Raw genomic sequence first — 19,336 nt, 5'->3', positions numbered from 1 at the left:
AGACCGAAGGCTGGGGTATGTGTAAGACCCACTGAGAAGCCAGGTTGGCCAGAGTCGCAGGTGATGTTCAGGAAAATAGCTGGATATGAAGGAGCCAATGAGGAAGGGAAAGTCTAGGTCCAAAGGCTTTATTACCTGAGAGGCCACGCAACCGTTCCGCATGCCCTAAGGAGCCGTGGATGAACCTGGGGAAGGAAAACTGACAGGGCCGTACCTGTTCCTGAGGAGACCACGTATCTGGAATATGCAGCGTGAACCTGAAGGAATCCAGAGTTTTGTCAATTTCTTCACGCTTTGTGTGGGATTGTCTAATGAAAGGTAAAACGGTTGAAATTGAAGCCCACCACGTCTCCCTTCCCTATTAAAGGCTGGGTATCTGGGTTCCTTAATTGTTGAACGGCAGGGAGTTCATGCTAATAAAGAAAGCCTTGCATCCCACCAGAGCTTACCATAAGGCTTCCTAAGGTAGACCAGGGATCAAGAAAACTTCCCGCAGGACATGACATATGGGCTAAGAACTTGCAGAGAAGTCAAACTTAGCTGTGTGAGTGTTAAGTCTTTATTGGGATCTGGGTGCCTCACTTTCAGGAGAATCATTGCCGGTTGGAAACTGTGTCACATGAGGAGCCAGAGACAGCTAGCCACGGTCACGGTCATGGACACAGCAGGAGAGCTGCTTTATCCATTCTGTGGACTCTTCCACTATGGAGAAAGATTTTGATCTAATTCTGAGACAGTCCTAGAGTCCAGGGTCAGGGGCTCCAGACCCAAACATCTGGATTCGAATCCAGGCTCTGCCATGAATTGCATTCCCTCGTATGTTTAACAACGACAGGAGCAATCATAACACATACGGCAAAGCACTGTTGGGAGTGTGAAGGGAATCAGTGCTTGTCAAGGATCTACAACAGTACCTGGAATGTAGCAGTCATTCCCTACATATTATTTCCTAGTGAATCAAAGCTGTAACGCGGCAAATAAATTTGTATCATTATATAGAGAATGTTTCAGCAATCCACGTTGTTGAACGGAGTAATCGGAGTTCTCCGAAAAAAATAGCCTGAAGTGTTTAACCAGAGATTAGATGATCACCTGGAAGAAACGAGGAGCTGATACCTGCTTTGGTTGGGGTTATGAATGGATGACACGCAGGCCTTCTGACTTTCTGATGCCACAGTTTAATCTATAAGAATGGGTATTTCAAGAGTTCTTCATTTCAACTAACAGAGGTGTTCCTTGTAGCAAATTATTTATTTAATGTGCTGTGGAGCTTTCCTCATCAAGAAAAAAAATATGTTTTTTTAGATTGAGAAGACCTGAGGTCTTGAACTCGGACCTAGCTGTGTATTTCAGCTTGGGTCGCATCAAATCCCAGGAGAAACGATGTATTCACTCAACAGGGTGAAAACAAAGACCACGGACTTTTAAAAAGAGCCTTCATTCCAAAATGGGAAACGAAGCCTTGTTAGCTTACTATCAAACCGCCACAAGCATTTTTTAAACACATCTCAGTCATTAGGAAACTGGAGGGTTCCTTTATAATCGAGTCTGCAATGAGCCATTAAGGACCCGTTAGGAAACACAGATTTTTTTTTTCTTCCAAGGGTTTTCCTCAAAATTCTTGATCTCAGTGCCAGCATGCATAACCTGTGGATCGTCTGGGTTCCCGAGATAGAAGAATCAAAGGAGATTTAGAAGGAAACAGCCCTGAATTTCCCTGAGAATCCAGCCAGGTTGATCTGCTCAGTGGTTAGAGTAACAGCCGCTACACTAAGCACCGGGATGGTCAGTACAATTAATGCAATTAAAGTAATGAGTCCTGGCAGCTGGAAGGTCAAACAGAGGTAGTTTTGTCACAACAATCTGGCACTGGAAAATTACTGACATTTCCAACTAAATTGTATTCTCTCAATTGTTGCCTTAATGCTAAATAAATAAAGTTATGCTAATGTAGGGACTGATTACAGATTGAAATTAGCACAATTGCTTGTTATACAGTCTGCTAGGGTTAACATTTTTTAAAAGCATAATTAATGGCCTTTGCTTACTGTCTCTGGTTATAGATCCTGCCGCTCATTTGCATTCTTTGCAATATGCTGACAGTGCTAAATGTCTCCGAAGAAAGATCTCATCGGCAGGCAGAAAATGCTTTTTTCACGTCATCAAGCTAAAACTTGTTATGGTTTCGGGCCAGCGTTAATAACAAAGATGACCAGAAAGGGAATGGATAAGAATGAGGCTAGAATCCGTTTTTCTTTTCAGTCTTGTGATCCAAGCCTTTTCTGGAGTCAATGTGAAATGTAATTGCTCTTTTGACCTCTATCTTCTCTCTCCCCAGGTCTGAGGAAGAGCTACACTGGTTGATTATTGCAGGAATGAAAGGCACTCTGACCTTGTCGACCAAACGCCTTGCAGCTTTCAATGCTGCCCATTATCCTGAAGGCAGGCAACTCCTGGAGAGAGGCGGAGTCTGCAGAAGAGCTGCTCCCCGGGCAACCTGCCAGAAAAGGCTTCCTCAGCCGCAGTACAGACGTGGCCAAACAGCTCAGGCAGCAAAGGAAACAGCTGGGGGGTGGGGGGGTGGAAACAGAGTATATAAAAATATTGTTAGCTCGCAGTCTAAAGAGCTCTGGGGCATCTGTGCCTTAGAAAAAGCCTTTGCTCGTGTTGCCCCGCGTCGTCTTGGCGGGGTGGGGGGGACTGAGGATCCATGTGGGAAGTTCTGCTGAGGAAGGAAGCCGTCACCGAAGTAAGTGCAGCTCCTCATTTCCTAGAGGTGGCCAGGGTAGATGATAATAGGGTCCCTGTGCGAATAGGAAAGTAAAGCGACGTTCTAGAAAAAAGTAGGTCGGGGATATTGAGTTGGAACCGTTGCTCGAGATTATAGATTATTCACTACAGACCTGGTTGGATTATTTTAGAATTTACGGTTCACGGGTGGATTGGAGCGCAACTCATGATGAAGAACAACCTGGTGTCTTCTTCGGGTTCGACAGTTAAAGGAGCCTTTGTTCCAAATCAGGGACCTTCATGTATCTCTTAGTTCTACCACAGTCCCCTCTATTGGATGGCATTTTATTGAGTGTTTATTATGTCCCTAAGCACTGTTGGAAAATAAGTGACAGGAGAAGTGTCTGTAGGAGCTAAGGAGACCGGTTGACCAGTAAGACACAGAAGAGGCACCATTTGCTTTGTCACTGGATTTCACTCATGGAGGGTCCCTATGGGTGAGGCACAGTGGTATGGCGCCTTTAGGTGTCGACTTTCACTGAAATCTTACAGTAATTTTCAGGGTTGTATTTTCATTCCCACTTGAGGAAGAGTAGGTTTACTGTAGTAATAAAGGCATGGGAGTCTGGAATTAGCCACACTGGGGTTCAAATTCCATTCTGATACTATTTGGAATCTGTGCAATCTTGAAAAAAGTCTCCGTGGTTCCCGGCTTCGGTGGGCTTACTTCCTGTAACGGAGGGGACTAGATGAACCTAAGACCTTCTCCAGCTGTACCATTCCTTGGGAAGTATTGTTGAGCAGCCGTACGTCCCAGATTTTCGGGGTCATCCCAACTCTAAATATCGTGGCCCATGCCCATGAAAAATATGTGTCCATCAGATGCTGAATTCAGTAATCCTGACCACCCTTCCTATAAACAGAGAGAAGCCTCAGAAGTAAGCAAAGAACGAGGAATGAGATAACAGGACCGGAGTGCTGGGGAGAATGAGCTGCTTTTGTTTTTGTTTTTATTTTTTCAAGTAGGTTCCATGGCCAGCATGGAGCCCAGTGCAGGGCTTGAACTCAGGACCCTGAGACAAGACCTGAGCTGGGACTAAGAGTCGGTTGCTTCACCGACTGAGCCAGGCAGGTGCCCGGAGAACGGTTTCAAAACCTTTTCAAAGAAGGGCACAATCATGACGCTCTGCAGATATAAAAAAATACATGGTAAAGGTGGCATTCTATTCATTAATCAAAGAGGGACCCAACAGATGTTTTAACCCGTTGAAGAGAATCTGAAAAGACACACTTACAGACCAGGAATATTGAAATGAGTATGCAAATAGGGGCAAAACTGTCCCCTCCCCCCCCAGGGGAGTGAAGGGAAATCCACTGAACCTCTACCAGACAGGAAAACATCTGCCTATCAGTTACCTAAAACATAAGAAGTTGTGAAACAGCTCCAAGACGGTGAGAAGCGGGCATCGAGTAACAGGAACGGTGTGCTGAACGCAGACAACGTGTAGCTTCCCACTGAAGCCAGTTTTTTTCCTACAGTGGAATTAGTCGTGGGGAGTATGGTATTTCATTGTGATTTCTGATTCTTCCCAGAGTACCTGGGGGAGGATCTCAGTGGGGACCTCGGTGTGAACAGGAGTCACCTGAGAGTCTTTCAAAAACAGAATCCCCACCTCCAGCCTGCCCTGGGGATTCTCATAAAACCTCTGAACAATTAGAGGGCCTCTCCCGCCGTTTTTTGAGGCTGAAGTTATGATTAGAGGAGTCCTAGAAACTCAGTTGTGTGTAGTATTTATAGGTGCCGTATTTCTTTCTGATCCCTTGAGGGGCCTTTTGTGACTTTTCTTGATGTGGTTTAAGAGTCATGACACGGTTACGAGTTGAGTTCACCAAGGGCTAAGGACCCATGTGCACACTGAAGGCACAGGAAAGTGAAAAAATAATAATAATTAAAAAAAAAAAGGAAAAAATAAGAAAAGAAAAAGAGGGAGGAATAAAAGAATGGAAATAGGGAATAAGAGGAATCAGCTGGTGCAGAGGCGTGCCAGAGATGGCTCCCGAAAGAGCTGTGGGGCCACGATGTTCATAAAAACCCCATTTCAGACGCACGCCCATGAGGAGTAGGAGTAGAAGGCCGCTTTATTTCCAGAGCTCTGCTGCTTTGCACACTGCCCACCTCCCCTGGCCACGTAGCGTGATCGTCTCTTGGACAAACTTACCAGAGAGCATATATTCTAATTCCATTAAAATACATGAAATGTGGGTGCTCGGTGGCTCACTCATTATGCGGCTGCCTTGAGCTCAGGTCAGCTGAGCTCAGACATCAGCTCATGGGGCTCATGTCCTGGAATCGTGCCCCACCCTGGGCTCCCCACTCAGCAGAGAGTCTGCTTCTCCCTCTGTCCCTCACCCCACTTACACTCCCTCTCTGTCTCCCCCAAATAAATAAATCTTTTAAAAAATAAAATACGTGAAATGCTCTCCTGCCTTTTTATACTTTGGGTTTTTCCCCCTCTTTTCTACAGTTCTCTCCCACACCAAAAATTAAAAATTCCGAAAATCATCAATTGAAAGCCTCAATGAATTTTTCCATTTTAATGTATTTTTTTTAAGATTTAATTTATTTATTTGAGAGAGAAAAATGAGAAAGAGAGAGCATGAGAAGGGGGAGGGTGAGAGGGAGACACACACGCCCCACTAGGCAGGGAGCCGAATGCAGGACTCCATCCTGTGATACCAGGATCATGACCTGAGCCAAAGGCAGTTTCTTAACCAACTGAGCCACCCAGGTGCCCCTATTTTAATCTATTTTTAAGAACACAGTAACATAAAGGAGATAGTTCTGAAAGGGAAATTGGTGAGGTTGCCAATTCAGGCTTAGCTTAGCAACAAAAATGACCTGGGAAAAGCCAATAAAAAATGAAACATGGAGAACGTAGTGGTAGCTCTAGGAAGAAGAGGAGAAATCACCACAGATCGGTAACTCAGGTGAAGGAAAGATGGTGGAGGGTCAGGGCATTCTAGACTTTTTTTTTTTTTTTAATATTTTATCTATTTATTTGACAGACAGAGATCACAAGTAGGCAGAGAGTCAGGCAGAGAGAGAGGGGGAAGCAGGCTCCCCGCTGAGCAGACAGCCCAATGTGAGGCTGGATCCCAGGACCCTGAGATCACGACCCACGCCGAAAGCAGAGGCTTAACCCAATGAGCCACCCAGGTGCCCCTCTAGACCTTCTGTTTAATAAAGCTTCATATGCTTCCAAGAGAACAATCGGGAGCAATTCTTGAAGCAAAATTTGAGGAAACTGGTAACCCTCACAACTTAAACGGGTCAAGTCAAAAGGTGAGGCACTGTTATCTCGACTAAATCCTTCAGGAACACTGGGGACAGCCCCGTGGTTTCTCTAAATGACACAGTGCAGCAGGCTATCCAGCTCTCAGTGGGCAGTGGAATCACTGTGTTTAGACAAGTCAGAAAGGGTAAAGCCAGCCAACAACTTGAAACAAATGGAAGAACTACCTGGGCCTCTCTGAAGTCATAGTTTCAAATAAATTGTTTGGACCAAAGGAATAGTTTCCTTTTCTTCATCGTTTTAACCTAAGGGATGAAGAAAAATAAATCAATGTCAGATTAAAAAAAAAGGAAAGGAAAGGAAAGAAAAAAAGCTTCTGGTAGCGCGACACAACATCTAAAAAATGAGAATGATCGCTTGCTTGTGGGGAGAAGAGAAAGCCAATAAAACTTACAGAAGCTTCCTTCTAATAGTACACATTGTTTAAAAAGGAACTTTAGAGCTATTATTCTGCTTTTGATCTTCCCCAAAAGCTATGAGGTGTACAAAAATCTCCCCAAATTGCTCTGCTTTCTAGCTGTCATGTTTTAAATAGTATCTTACACATACCTTTGGAGTTTTGAAAAGCCCATTCAATGTTTTATATAAAGGGAAGTTACCAGAAATGGGCCAAGCGCATGCTACTAAATATAGCAACATAATTACTGTCATGTAAATGATCTCCTCTCTGTAGCCTTAGAACAATGAGATAAAAGGTTTATCTTGACAAAGTTTGAATAAGTAGAGGTGGAATTAATTCAGAATATCCATAACTTCTCCATCCACAGGCAGTGGGGGGGGGGAGCTCCTTTAATTTCAGTATCAGCACGTTTTTCCTGTTCATTTGCATTGGGGGAGTTTTTCCACAGTGTATTCATTTGCTAGTGAGATAATGTGTCCTGGCATGATCAGATAAGAGAGGGATAGAATTACTAATGATGAAAGGAGGCAGCCCAAGGACAAGAAAGCAAAGCAGCCCTTCCTTTCTCACCTAATCTGGATGGATCTGAATTTCAACTGTCTCTCCCCCTCTCCCCCAACCCCGCGGTGATGGTGGAGCCATTTTCCAAAGCTGGGTTAGGACGTTGCACATTGAGCTACATAGATTTTTTTTTTTTTTAAGATTTTATTTATTTGACAGAGAGAGAGAGACAGCGAGAGAGGGAACACAAGCAGAGGGAGTGGGAGAGGGAGAAGCAGGCTGCCGGCAGAGCAGGGAGCTCAACACGGGTCTCGATCCCAAGACCCCTGGGATCATGGCCTGAGCAGAAGGCAGATGCTTAACAACTGAGCCACCCAGGTGCCCCAAAGAAAGACTGACTGGCCACCCTATTCTGGCTATTTGTATGTATTTGTCGGTTAATAAATTGGAGGCAATCTAATTCAACCATCAGTCAATAAGCATCAGCTGTTTTTGAAGAGGTGTGGAAATAATCAACAATGCAGAGGCCTTGTCCTTAAAAAAAAAAAAAAATTCCGCAGACAGTTAAAAAGCTGTGATTCACAGAAATGCTTCCCTTAATGATTAGAGTTAACGGGGTATCTGTTGCTGGTAGGGGAGCCATCAGAGGAACATAAATAGAAATATCGGCTGAATTGAAGGAGCAGAGGTAACTGATGCTCTAGCCTGTGCTGTCTTTAGGAGTTAAGTAACAAAAATTCCACCGGGTCAATCCTGAAGATCTAATTGGCTTCATTAATCAATTCGTGACTCGAGCAGCATCTCGTCTAGCGAGCAGAGGGGAGCTGCGAAGAGCTGCCTCAAAGAAAAGGTTTCCAAAGGTAGAGAGGGAGTGGGAAAAAAGGAAATGAGTAGCAAAGAACCCATTGTTTTAGGCGAGCTTGCCCTCCTAAGAGGAATGGGAGGGGTCTATTAATAAATTTCCCAGCGCGGGCCAGGAAACTCCCATGTTGGCTGGCTAAAGGTCACATTCCTGGGGATTGAAACCACAGCTCAGTTAGGTATTAAGTCTCGGTGTACTGACTCGGGGCCTGGACCCAAGTAATGCTGCTTGGGGCCCATGGTTTTCTTTTGAACATGGTCAAATCCCTACACAGGGATCTCCCTCCGGTCCTCAGTGGACAGCACAGTATTGCCTAGGATACATCAAAGGCAAGAAGCCAACAAACCCTGAGCCCTGGAGCTGAGAGACAGAGTGGAGAGTTTGCAGGACTCCTGGTATCTCTCGGGCTTGCAAATTAGCCAACGAGCCTGACTTTTATTTCCCTTTACTGCAAGCTTCCAGAAACTTCTGGAAGAGAAAAGTGATGTCCTATTAGAAAAAAAAAAAAAACAGCGTGAGGATCAGCACCTTGCTGATAGGGATAATACAGAAACCAAGTACATACATTCTGACGTAAATGAAAAGGGTGCAGGGACATCTGGGTGGCTCAGTGGGTTGGTCCTAGGATGAAGTTCACCATGGGGTTACCTGCTCAGCGGGGAGTCTGCTTCTCCCTCTGCCTGCCATTCCCCGTGTTTGTGTGTGTGCGCTCGCTCTCTCTCTGACATATAAATAAATAAAATCTTTTTTTAAAAAAATGAAAAGAGTATAGTCATCCACAATGAAGAAGGACTATTTTGCTTTGGTTTACCTGGGGAAAAAAAAATTTTCTTTAAGATTTTATTTATTTTAGAGAGAGAAAGAGAGCAAGCAAGCAAGGGGAAAGGCATAGGGAGAGGTAGAGAGAATCTGGAACAGACCCCATGCTGAGCACGGAGTCTGACGAGGGGCTTGATCTCACGAACCTGAGATCATAACCTGAGCCAAAATCGAGAGCTGGTCGCTTAACTGACTGAGCCACCCAGGTGCCCGTTCTGGGAAATCTCCTTCTAGAGGAGAGCTCTAGAGTAAGCAACAACATGCCAATTTGAAGTCGGTCGGCTCTAGGTCACCCAGAAACACTGTCACTGAGTTGGCTACTAACACTTCTCTTTGCCAGCCCACTGTGGTCAAGCTTGTTTGGTATCGAAATCTACCAGGCTGAATAATGACACCCCGGGGCTTGTCACCACCCTCCCTCCCCCCGCAGAAAGCCAAGGAAACAATGACATAATCACGGTGTCATAAAGAAAATAGTGTTTCTTTAATGGGACTTGGGTATCCACTGAACAACTGTTAGAAAGGAAACGTGGTTCCTATAAAGGGAGAGATTTTTCCAGGGCTGTTTCTCCAAAGGTGAGAGTATAAGTAGTAACCCAGAAACTGGGAATGTGGTAATGAAGGAATCCCTCACCACCCTCCAGCACCACATTCTTTTTTTTTTTTTTTTTAATTAAGATTTTATTTTTAAGTAATCTCTATGCCCAATGTGGGGCTTGAACTCATGACCCTGACGCCAAGGGTTGCAAGCTCCACCCACCGAGCCAGCCGGGCACCCCCAGCCCCACATTCAAAATGTATTCATTTCCCCAAAACTATCAAAACAGATCCTAAATGAAGACTAACACACGGACAAAAGCAGCGCGGAGCCACCATTTTCAACAACTACACTGGCCATTTTTCAACCACGAACTCTCATCCCACTGAGCCCAAACTAGGGCAGCGACAGAGGAGACAGAGAGACCGGGAAGGGAGGAGAAATTGCCAAAGATGGACTGGCTGCAGGCACTAGGGACGGTGTTGGGAGAGAATGCGCCCAAGACAATAACCCCTAGATTTCTGAGTGGAATGGAGGCGCTTTACTGAGGTAGGGACTCCGGAGGAAGAATGGGTTTGGAGGACACGAGACCATGAGAAGATTCAGAAAAGAGAAACCTCCTAAAAAAAATAGAGAAGTGGGAATAGTGAATAGAACCAGGGTACAAAGGAGAGAAAATAGGAAACCGACTCAGCACATAGGTAGAAGAGTTAACTAGAGAAAGAGGGAGACACTTACCCTAAACTGGGAAGTTCCTTCCTTTAAACCAGCGACGGGACATTTACTGATGGCTTTGCATAGACGCAGATGTCAGGTGGTGCTTTGGCACTTTCTCTGATTTTAGGGTACTGTGAAAAGAGAGTGGGATGTCATATGACAGCCTTTATTTTCGGTGTCTACAGGACAAAGACCCTGGCTAAGATTTTTTTTTTTTTTTTAATAGAGATCAGGGGCGCATGGGTGGCTCAGTCGGTTAAGCATCTGCTTTTGGCTCAAGTCATGATCCCAGGGTCCTGGTATCAAGCCCCGCATCAGTCTCCCTGCTTGGAGGAGAGTCTGCTTCTCCTTCTGCTTCTCCAACTCTCTCTCTCTCTCTCTCTGTGTCAAATTAAAAAAATTAAATCTTTTAAAAAAAATAGAGATCAGACTAAAAAGATGGATACCTTTGGGGGTATGCATGGGGGAAGATGAACAAAAAATAATTAAGGTTTAAAAAAATGCAGTGTCGTATAGCTGTGCAAGCTGGCTACGTGTGAGGCCACATCTTCGGTTTTTTGGACAAACTAAATGCTTGGGTTGACAGAACCCTGGGTCTAGAGCAATTACAACGGAAGCAAATTGCTTTCTTCCTTCTTAAAATGGTTATATTCTTTAAAAGCTAGGCTGGGGGAAGAAAAAAAAAAAGCTAGGCTGGGAATATAGAAGTAGCTGTGGTCTGTTCCTGAACGGCTGCCTGAAAGTACGAGGGATTCTTAAATCCACACCCTTCCCAGGTCAATAGGTTAAACACAGCCTGGGTTACACGGGTTCAGCAACCCCGTGGTGTTCCCGAGGGTTTAATCCTACAAATTAGCGACACTGGGCCATAGCTTTCCTGCATAACTCTCTGAGCTGTCATACCAGTGAATCTTAAAAGAGGTTCAGAGCCAATGAATTACAGCAGTGTGGTCAAACTGCCTGAAATTACTGTGTATTCTAGCATAAATGTTAGAGTAAACTCTCGTGAGACCCTGCTGAACGAGGCGGCTTACTGAGTTTAACAGGTGGGAAGCGCAAAGCTAGGCCCCAGGGGGTAGTGTGAATGCGACCTTGGTGACCCTAGGGCTTACACAGGGCTTACCATGCACCAAATACTGTCCTAAGCTCCCTCTACCCGCCCATCTCAGGAAGCGTTCTCAGGCCACTGGGTCTAATACCCATTGTCCGGAAGGGGTAACAGGTAAAATGGCCACTCTAGTGCCCGGAAATTCAAAGCGATAAATGTCAAACCTTGAGGAAGAAGACCTTTCTGTCTTTTCCTTGCTTCTCCCTCCATCCCTATAAATGTTAGCAGGGCTGAACTCGGGAGTTACCAGGGAAATGAAACAGACTTACATAAAGTCTCAATGTGGAGGAAAAAGGCCCTTTCTTTATTACCATATCACAGTAAATCACATCGTATCATATCAGTCTTGATTGTCCTAAAGGTCTATTTAGGTGTATTACAAATAGCCTGGAAAAAAAATTGTCGTCTGATTGTTGATCGTATTGGTTAATGGGTAACTACTGAAGCCAGAGGGTGGCAGCCATATACAGAAAACAATCAATCCCCCCACCCACTTTTTTTAGGCCTTAAAATGTCTGACGGAAGTGTGAATGCTTTTCATGGGAGCAGGGGAGTGAATGTGTCAAAAGGCGTATATGAAAACATTCTAATGTGATAGTTCATGTTTCATGTTAGGTCCTTCTAATAATCAAAAAAAGAAAAGGAAATTGCATCTCCAGAGGAACATTCAGAAACATTGTGTCTGTCTGTCCGAAGCTAGTGTTGGGAACTAGGCTACCAAGATTTTTCAGTCATTTCCATATTGAAAACGTTTCTTCATCAGGAAGTCTATCTATCAGACCATTGGATTGCTGACGTTGGATTTCTCTTAAACCACCCCCCACCCCGAAAACATGTCAGTTACCACTTGGGCAGCCTCAAGAGTTCATACAAATGTGTTATACCATCTTTAGAGAAAGGCTTGTAAATGTTTTTTAAGTGTTTATGTTTAGTTTATTAACATTATTTAAATAGTGACTTAACCGGTGTTGATTTGCTCCCACTACCTTGGAAATATTTAAACATTATTATAACTTAGCTCCACATTCCAGTTTTATCTCTAAAATTAATGCTTTTAGGCTCCATTTATGCCTGTCAACAAGTAAGGATCACAGATGTAAGCTGGCTCATAATTCAGAGGTACTAGGTTACAATGTGTTACCATGGAAACTGTGTTTTATTGCATTTTCTCTTCTTGATTTAAGGCATTTGACAATCATAGCAAGTGTTTGCCAGTCTTCCCACATCATAAAAAATTCAAAAACACAAACAACCAATAGGGGGATTAAAAAAAAGAAAGAAACAGGGACGTTGGGGGGGGGGCGACTGTCTACTGTTCTTGGACCTCACTAGAAACATAAAAAGGAAATGACAGCCTTATATTTAACATGGACCTTTTGTGAATAGTTGATCTCTCAGAAAGTCCAAGAGTGTTGGAAAATTCAATCAGTGGTTAGTCACCGGCGGACCTGCCTGCCTGTGGTTCATTTTGTTTAGTGCATCATATATCTTTTATGATCCCTGGGACTTTAGCCTGAAACAGCATTTTCTTTAACAAGAGCCATGTTTCCTTTAACGTTGTTTATTGCATCTGAAACATTACCCTTTGAAATCACGGTACATTTTCTATTGAGCAAAGGTCTGCAACCGAATCTTGCATGAATGTGTTTATTCAGGATCTAGAGTGGAAAAAAAAAAAAAAAATCTCGTCCAGTTCATGTAACATTAATCACTTTGCTGGTGTTCAGCTGAGGTCAATGCCACATTCCTAGCGGTGTTAAGGCAAGTCAAGATTAATCACGTACATTAAACCTTGGAAGGGGAGCACGGGAAAGGGATCTCAAATTAGACATTTCTTAAAAGACAGAGAAGCGAGTGTAGCAAAATGGGCTGACTGTGCTGTAAGTAGAGCTTGTCTTTACAGCTTGCCTGTTTTTCAGAGCATTTGGTAACCACAACCACTATGAACTTGTAGGTTTCCTTTTTCCTATTTTGGGCAGTTTATAGGTCAAAGTTAAGTCTTGCTGGGGATTCAAAATGAAGACTCATTCAGTAAACATTTTTTTAGTCAATGCTAACCACCAGGCACCGGCCAGGAACTGTCCGTGCAAAGATGAATGAGATCCATTCCTCCCTCCCCTGCCTCCTCCAAGAAGCACGTCATACACCCAGGAAGACCGGGACCAGATGTGCACGGTCTGAACAGTTTTGTGGGGGGACAGAGGAGGGGATGATTAATAGTGGTGGGAAGTCTGCAAAGACTTGACTGAAGTTAGCTGTACAGGTGAAGAAAGGTGAGCAAAGGACTCCAGGCAGAGTAATAGGCATGAAGACCTAGGCAGGGATTGGATGCTCGGAACAGAGAGCTCTTGTAACTGAAGGGAACAGCAGACCATGAGATGGTACAGTAAGTTACGGCCAGATTACAAAAGTCTCTGACCGTGTACTTGAGTCTAAAAGCAAGGAGAAATCTATGAAGAATTTTAAGGAGGAAAATGTGAATAATCATATTGTATCGGAAACTTATAATGTGGGATGAGGGCAGGTTGGATGACGGGTAAGTTGGTAAGAAACTGGAATCACCGTCTTCAAAGAGATGGAGAATACAGTCATTCAGAAAAGTGATTGCAGCTTCAATGTGGTCATGGAATATATTATGGAACCAGATGTGAGTTCCGGAGGGAAGCCAAAGAGTAGCTGATGGGAGAAAAGGACGGTAAAGTGATGCCACAGGGTCTAGCTGGGTAGCCAATGCAGATGACGAATGCAATTCGCCAAGGCACCTGAGATCCTAGGGCCGTTATAATGATGATTTCTGTTAGGATGTTGGACATGATATATGGTACTGATGAGTGATGGTAGAACTGGTTACACTGATTTGGGGTCATTAACTTATATGTGGTTATTTTAGACACAGAGAAAAATGCGACTGTCCCCAGGAGAGAGTAGAAATTGAGCACAGACTAGGGAAGGAATTATGGGAGACTGTATCATTTGTGTGATACTTTCTGCATATAGAAAAAAAAAAAAAAACATTTAGAGCCCCGAAGAATTTTTATGGTTTTCTCTTTCTAAATGAAAAGTAACCTTGGCACGTAGAATAGTAATTTCTAAAAGAGACAGACCCTTTAAGAATAAATATTAGATTAAAAACACTTTACCCCTGGTTGCTTATATATATAAAATGCAATCTGTATTGAAGATGCTAGTGGGCTCATATTTAGAGAATAATGTTTCATGTAAGAAGCTAACATTATTTTGAACCAGTGCAGCCTTAAATGTTCATAATATGCATATTTAAATATGCTCTTATATTGTGTGTGGCAGATTCACATTACTTCCCATGTCACCATCATACACTTCCATAAGATTTATTTATTTTTAAAAATACGTTTTATATTCCCGTAAAAAGGAGGAATTAAATCGTTAAAGTACACACAAAGTTAGTGTTTAGTCTAACTACTACTCTCATCAAAAAAGCCATCAGGGTTGGTGGCTTTCTTTCCCACGTTGAGTATGGAGATAAGGCTCAGGTAAGGGTTTAATTTTTGCTCGGGGAGCTTTATGTTTCAAGGACTACCATTTTCCGAACAGCCTACATACAACCCATGTGAGATGAAAAATATCACCTTTCATTAAATCAGAAGGTTGAAATTGGATTCATCTAGGCTTGGCCTCACCTTTACTTAATATTAAACATTTAAGATTTGGTTATCGTCCAATAGCAAGAAGTTACTGGAAAAATCAGGAATATATGGAGTACCGAGCAACACGATTCTTGAGAGGTTTATGCATTCCAGCTAGTTTTCTGTACCTTCACACAATAATTTATTCATTCAGTAAGACCTTACTGAGTAGCCACACCATGTCAGATTCTGTGAATGGATTTAAGATGGTAGCGTCATCCTTGCATTCAAGGACTTGATACTCTTGGCGAAAAGATGAGATAAATTTGCAGGTTGCGGTTATGACTGGCCATGCATGAGGGGCTCTGTACACTTCCAGAAAGATTCATTGACATTCAGGCTACAGTGGAGCCCCGGAGCGGCCACAAAGTGGGCTTCAGGTGCTTGGCACCCCCACGTCCCTCATCACGTGACCCAATCAGAAGACATGAAGCAATGTTTGCTGGACTTCTGGGAGAAACAAGTCTCTCTCTTCCTGAGATGTACCAAAAGAGGCTCCCATCGTCTCCTGGATGAGATGGTGTGAGGCTGTGAGGTCAGGCACCACTTTTGGGGTTTGGCCCCTGGGAGCTGCTAGCCTGGAGCTGTTGGGTTCCATCTTACAGAGCCTAAAGAGGAGGGCAGCAGTGAGGTGGACAGAAAAGGGGGAGGGAGCCCTCAGGTCCTTCGTGAGGTCCCAGGAGCACCACGTCCAGCCTCCTGCGAAGAAGCCAGGACTCACTCCATCGCCTAAGCCCCTAAATTCCTTTCTCTTGCTGAAGCCCTATGGAGGGGGATTTCTTGCCAGAATTGCAAGAACCGTGACCCAGTCACCAAGGCTAGCCCTCCCCCGCATGTAGCTTTTGTGCCTCTCGGGTGCTTATATTCTCCAGATGTGTATTCCAGCAAGGGTCGCCTGGATCCCGGTGGAGTCAGGGAGAGAACGCCGAAGTTCATCCTCTTTGAGAGCTTGACCTCTGAGCGCAGAGGTGAAGCCAGCTGCTTTCCGATCCATCAGTTCTCATTCGACCTGCTGTGGGGATGATGACAAAGAGAATGGATATTAAAAAGAAGTAGTTAACATTCAAAGCTAGCCTCCCAAGCTGACTTGACACTATCTTCCTCGATGGGGAGGCTTTTTGTCTTTGATATCCTCAGTGACACATCGCGGAAGACTTAGCATTTATGCAATGCTTAATCCAGATAGGCTTGAAATTTTTTCTTTATTGGTGTGTGGCAGAATAAACCACATAAATGCACCATTTTAACCATTTGAAGCGTACCATTGAGTGGCCTTAAGTACTTCATAAGGCGCAAACATTGCCGCTATCCATCTCCAGAAATTCTTCATCATTCTGAACTGAAACAACTGAAATCACCGTCTCCTCCTCCTTCCTGCGGCCCATCCCCCACCCCTGAAACCTTGATGCTACTTTCTGTCTCTGCGAATTTGCCTATTCTGGGTACCTCATGTGAGTGGAATCCCACAGGATTTGTCCTCCTGTGTCTGATTTCACGTAGCGTAACATTTTTCAGGGCTCATGCATGTTGCGGCCTAAACATGTGCTTTCCCCTAAGCGTGTTTAATTTCTGCTATTCAAAAAATAAACCCATAAATGTGGAGTGAATTGTTTTTCTTTACATTGGAACATACTCAGGACCTGACATATCATTTGGACCCACAAGGGACCAGGCCATGGCCCAAGCCTTGCTCAGACATTACATTACTGACTGCTCACAATCCTGAGAGTTACGTTCCTTTCAGAGATTCAGAGTTGTAGGATCACGTGGTGTTGTAACCGGGACACAAGCCTGGTTCTCTGCGACGCAGGGCCCATGCATTTGCCATTTCTCCGCGTTGTAATGTCCCCGATGCTCCACATCAGCGCGTGGTCTAACTATGAGCCTTTCTCTAGTTTTTTAAATAACTTTAGATTTTCCGGGATAATAGTTTTATCCTTCTAATTAATTAGGCTGTGTCTGTGTGTGTGTGAGTGTGTGTGAGCGCTGATACAGAAACTAGCTCACGCTAGCTGAGTGGACGTAGATCTTTGGCACAGGATCACCCTCTAGGAAACTGCTGAGGGAAAGTCTCACCTGGCTACTCAGGGCTCCTGCGCCCAAGCCAGAGCTCACTGCACACTTGACACACACATACACAGATCCCATTTGTCCGAGCACCCACTGGGCTTTGTGCATGCTAAGTGCTCCCTACACTTGCACTCAACGAAGAGTGCCCTTGGCTTGTCAGAAAGGATCTAGGCTCCCCCTCCCCCCGACCTGAATGCTGATAACCCCCATGACCCTCTGTCAACAACCTGTAGGGCCAGTGGAAATTTTAGGCAAAAGATGGAGTTTACGTCTGCCTTTTTCTGCCCTCTGAAATCCCTTCAAGTTTGCTTTTCTTATCCTTATTAAAAATAAATGCAACAAACTCTGATTTTCAAAATGCTGGTCATTACAGAGCTCACTGTTCTTCTTGCCCCTCTGTGCTATCATTTTAGTTACCCTCCCCCCTCCACACACACAGGCTGGGTGCCTCCAGACAGTCCCATAGGATTTGGGGTAGACAGTGGCCCTTGTCCCTCAGTTCTTGGAGCTCAAATCATATGGGATTGTCTGGAGGCTACAGAAAAGGATGGCAAAAGGCATCTGACAAAGATTTTGTTTTCTAGAAGCAGAAAAAAAGTGGGTCACAATTTTTTTTCAAAATCTAGGACGAACCTAATTTTTTTGGTTAAGGACATTTTATGACCTTGCTTAATTTAACAAGCAAACCGCACTGCGTACATCCAATTCTAAGAGAACTGTTTCCCTAAGTTTGGATCATTGCTACGTGTGCAATCCTGCATTCTTTGCTCAAATAATCGCTTAACCTTGTCGGTGGCTCTTGTAGGACACTCCTGGAGAATCAGTGTACATCCTGGCAAGTAAACAGTTCAGTTAGCCGACCTGGGTTGGAATCCCAGCTCCAATAACACTTGAATTGCTGTGAGGTTACAAACAACTCTCTGAACCTCCTTCTAGCAATTATTTATTTTTTAAAATATTTTATTTATTTATTTGAGGAGAGAGAGTATAGATGAACAGGGGTGGGGAGGGACAGAAGGAGAGGGAGAAGGCTTCTCCCTGCTGAGCCAGGAGCCCGACAAAGCAGGGCTCCATCCCGGGACCCCGGGATCATGGTCTGAGCTCGAGGCAGATGCTTAACCTACTGAGCCACCCAGGCGCCCCTAGAAATTACTTATTTGTTGCTGTGTAACAAAACAACCCCACATTTAGTAGGTGTGAGCCTATTTTTTTATTATTATTACTGTGTGAGTCAACAGTTGGGACTAGGCTCTGCTGGGTGGTTCTTTCAGTCTCCTCTGGGGTAAGCCATGAGGATAAAATGAACAGTGGCTTAAATGGAACCGCCTGGTCTAAGATGGTCTATTCGGGGCACCTCCCTTCTCCCTATAACCTTTCCAGGAGGCTGGCTTCAATTCATCCAGACTGAGCTTGGGCTCAGTCTCAGGGTTGCAGTCACAAAACACAAAAAAACAAAAAAACAAAACCCATATGGAAACACTTTGAAATTCTTGCTGACTTCTGTAATGGCCGTTGGCCAAAGTGAATCTCATAGCCACACCTAGATTCAATGGGGTGAGAAATAAACTCTACTTTTTGATGATAGGAAAGTCAAAGCACAGTGCAAAAACCATGAGAATGGGAAGAGGGAGATGGCTGCAGTCATCTTGCTATGAAATGGGGCCAAATGCATGGAATGTAACAGAATTGTAAAAACTGAACTTATGTCCTTCTTTTGGTTGGCTAGGTCACTAGGGCATAGAAATGGACAGACTGGAGGATAAGGTAAATTCAGATCTCATCATGCACGGTTCTGAATGCTCAGTTGAGAGATATGGGTTGGTATTTGTCTCAACCAGCAGTGGGGACTTACTGATACATTGTGTACAAATTGAATGACATCCTCTGAATTTGTTTAGGGAATGCTCTGTATTTAAAATGTTCTGCTTTATTTATTTAGTTTCTTGTTTTTGATCTGTTTTCATCTGTCCACTAGATTATAAGGACCATGAGATAGAATAAGGACGTTGTCCACTGTTCTACTCTGTCTCCAACACGTAGACCTTTGCCTGGCTCAAGAAATACTTGCTCTGTGAGTAAATGGAGTTCAAGTAACTTCAGAATTCCTTCTACAATAGGAGTTCTAGACTTCTTTTTTTCTTTTTTTTTTTTTAAGATTTTATTTATTTATTTGACAGAGAGAGATCACAAGTAGGCAGAGAGGCAGGCAGAGAGAGAGGAAGGGAAGCAGGTTCCCTGCCAAGCAGAGAGCCCGATGCAGGGCTCGATCCCAGGACCCTAAGACCTGAGCCAAAGGCAGAGGTCTAACTAGACTTCTTGATGCATTCATATGTTGATACATGATGTCCCCTCATCCTCCATGTCCTTTGGTACTGTACCCAATCCCACTGGTTAGATAATGACAATTACAAAATGTCAATCTAAATCTTAGTCTCATTGTTGCTAGAAACAGTCTTTAAAATACCGTAAGTATGTAAGTGTTGTCCTTGTTCACTTTTATCTTCGCTTTCTGGCTCATCGTTCTCCTTTGCCAACATCTTTCTCAATCTGTATTATGTCATCAAATACAGTAC

The 19,336-nt window shown here is 44.0% G+C and overlaps 1 protein-coding gene across 1 annotated transcript in view; it reads left to right on the top strand.

Moving 5' to 3' along the window:
- Positions 1-2,707: 2,707 nt before the first annotated feature.
- The window catches only part of ZNF608 (zinc finger protein 608), a 160,667-nt gene continuing 144,038 nt past the window's right edge, over positions 2,708-19,336 (top strand). Inside the window, exon 1 of the mRNA XM_032844510.1 lies at positions 2,708-2,749. Coding sequence (XP_032700401.1) covers positions 2,711-2,749 — 39 coding nt within the window. The 5' untranslated portion in view covers positions 2,708-2,710. The remainder of the gene's footprint in view (positions 2,750-19,336) is intronic.

This window comes from Lontra canadensis, unplaced genomic scaffold (assembly GCF_010015895.1).
Source record: "Lontra canadensis isolate GAN:19392208 unplaced genomic scaffold, GSC_riverotter_1.0 scaffold4, whole genome shotgun sequence".
Classification (NCBI taxonomy): Eukaryota; Metazoa; Chordata; class Mammalia; order Carnivora; family Mustelidae; genus Lontra; species Lontra canadensis.
The sequence above is the reverse complement of the archived record's forward strand: the minus strand, read 5'-3'. Positions and strand labels throughout refer to the sequence as shown.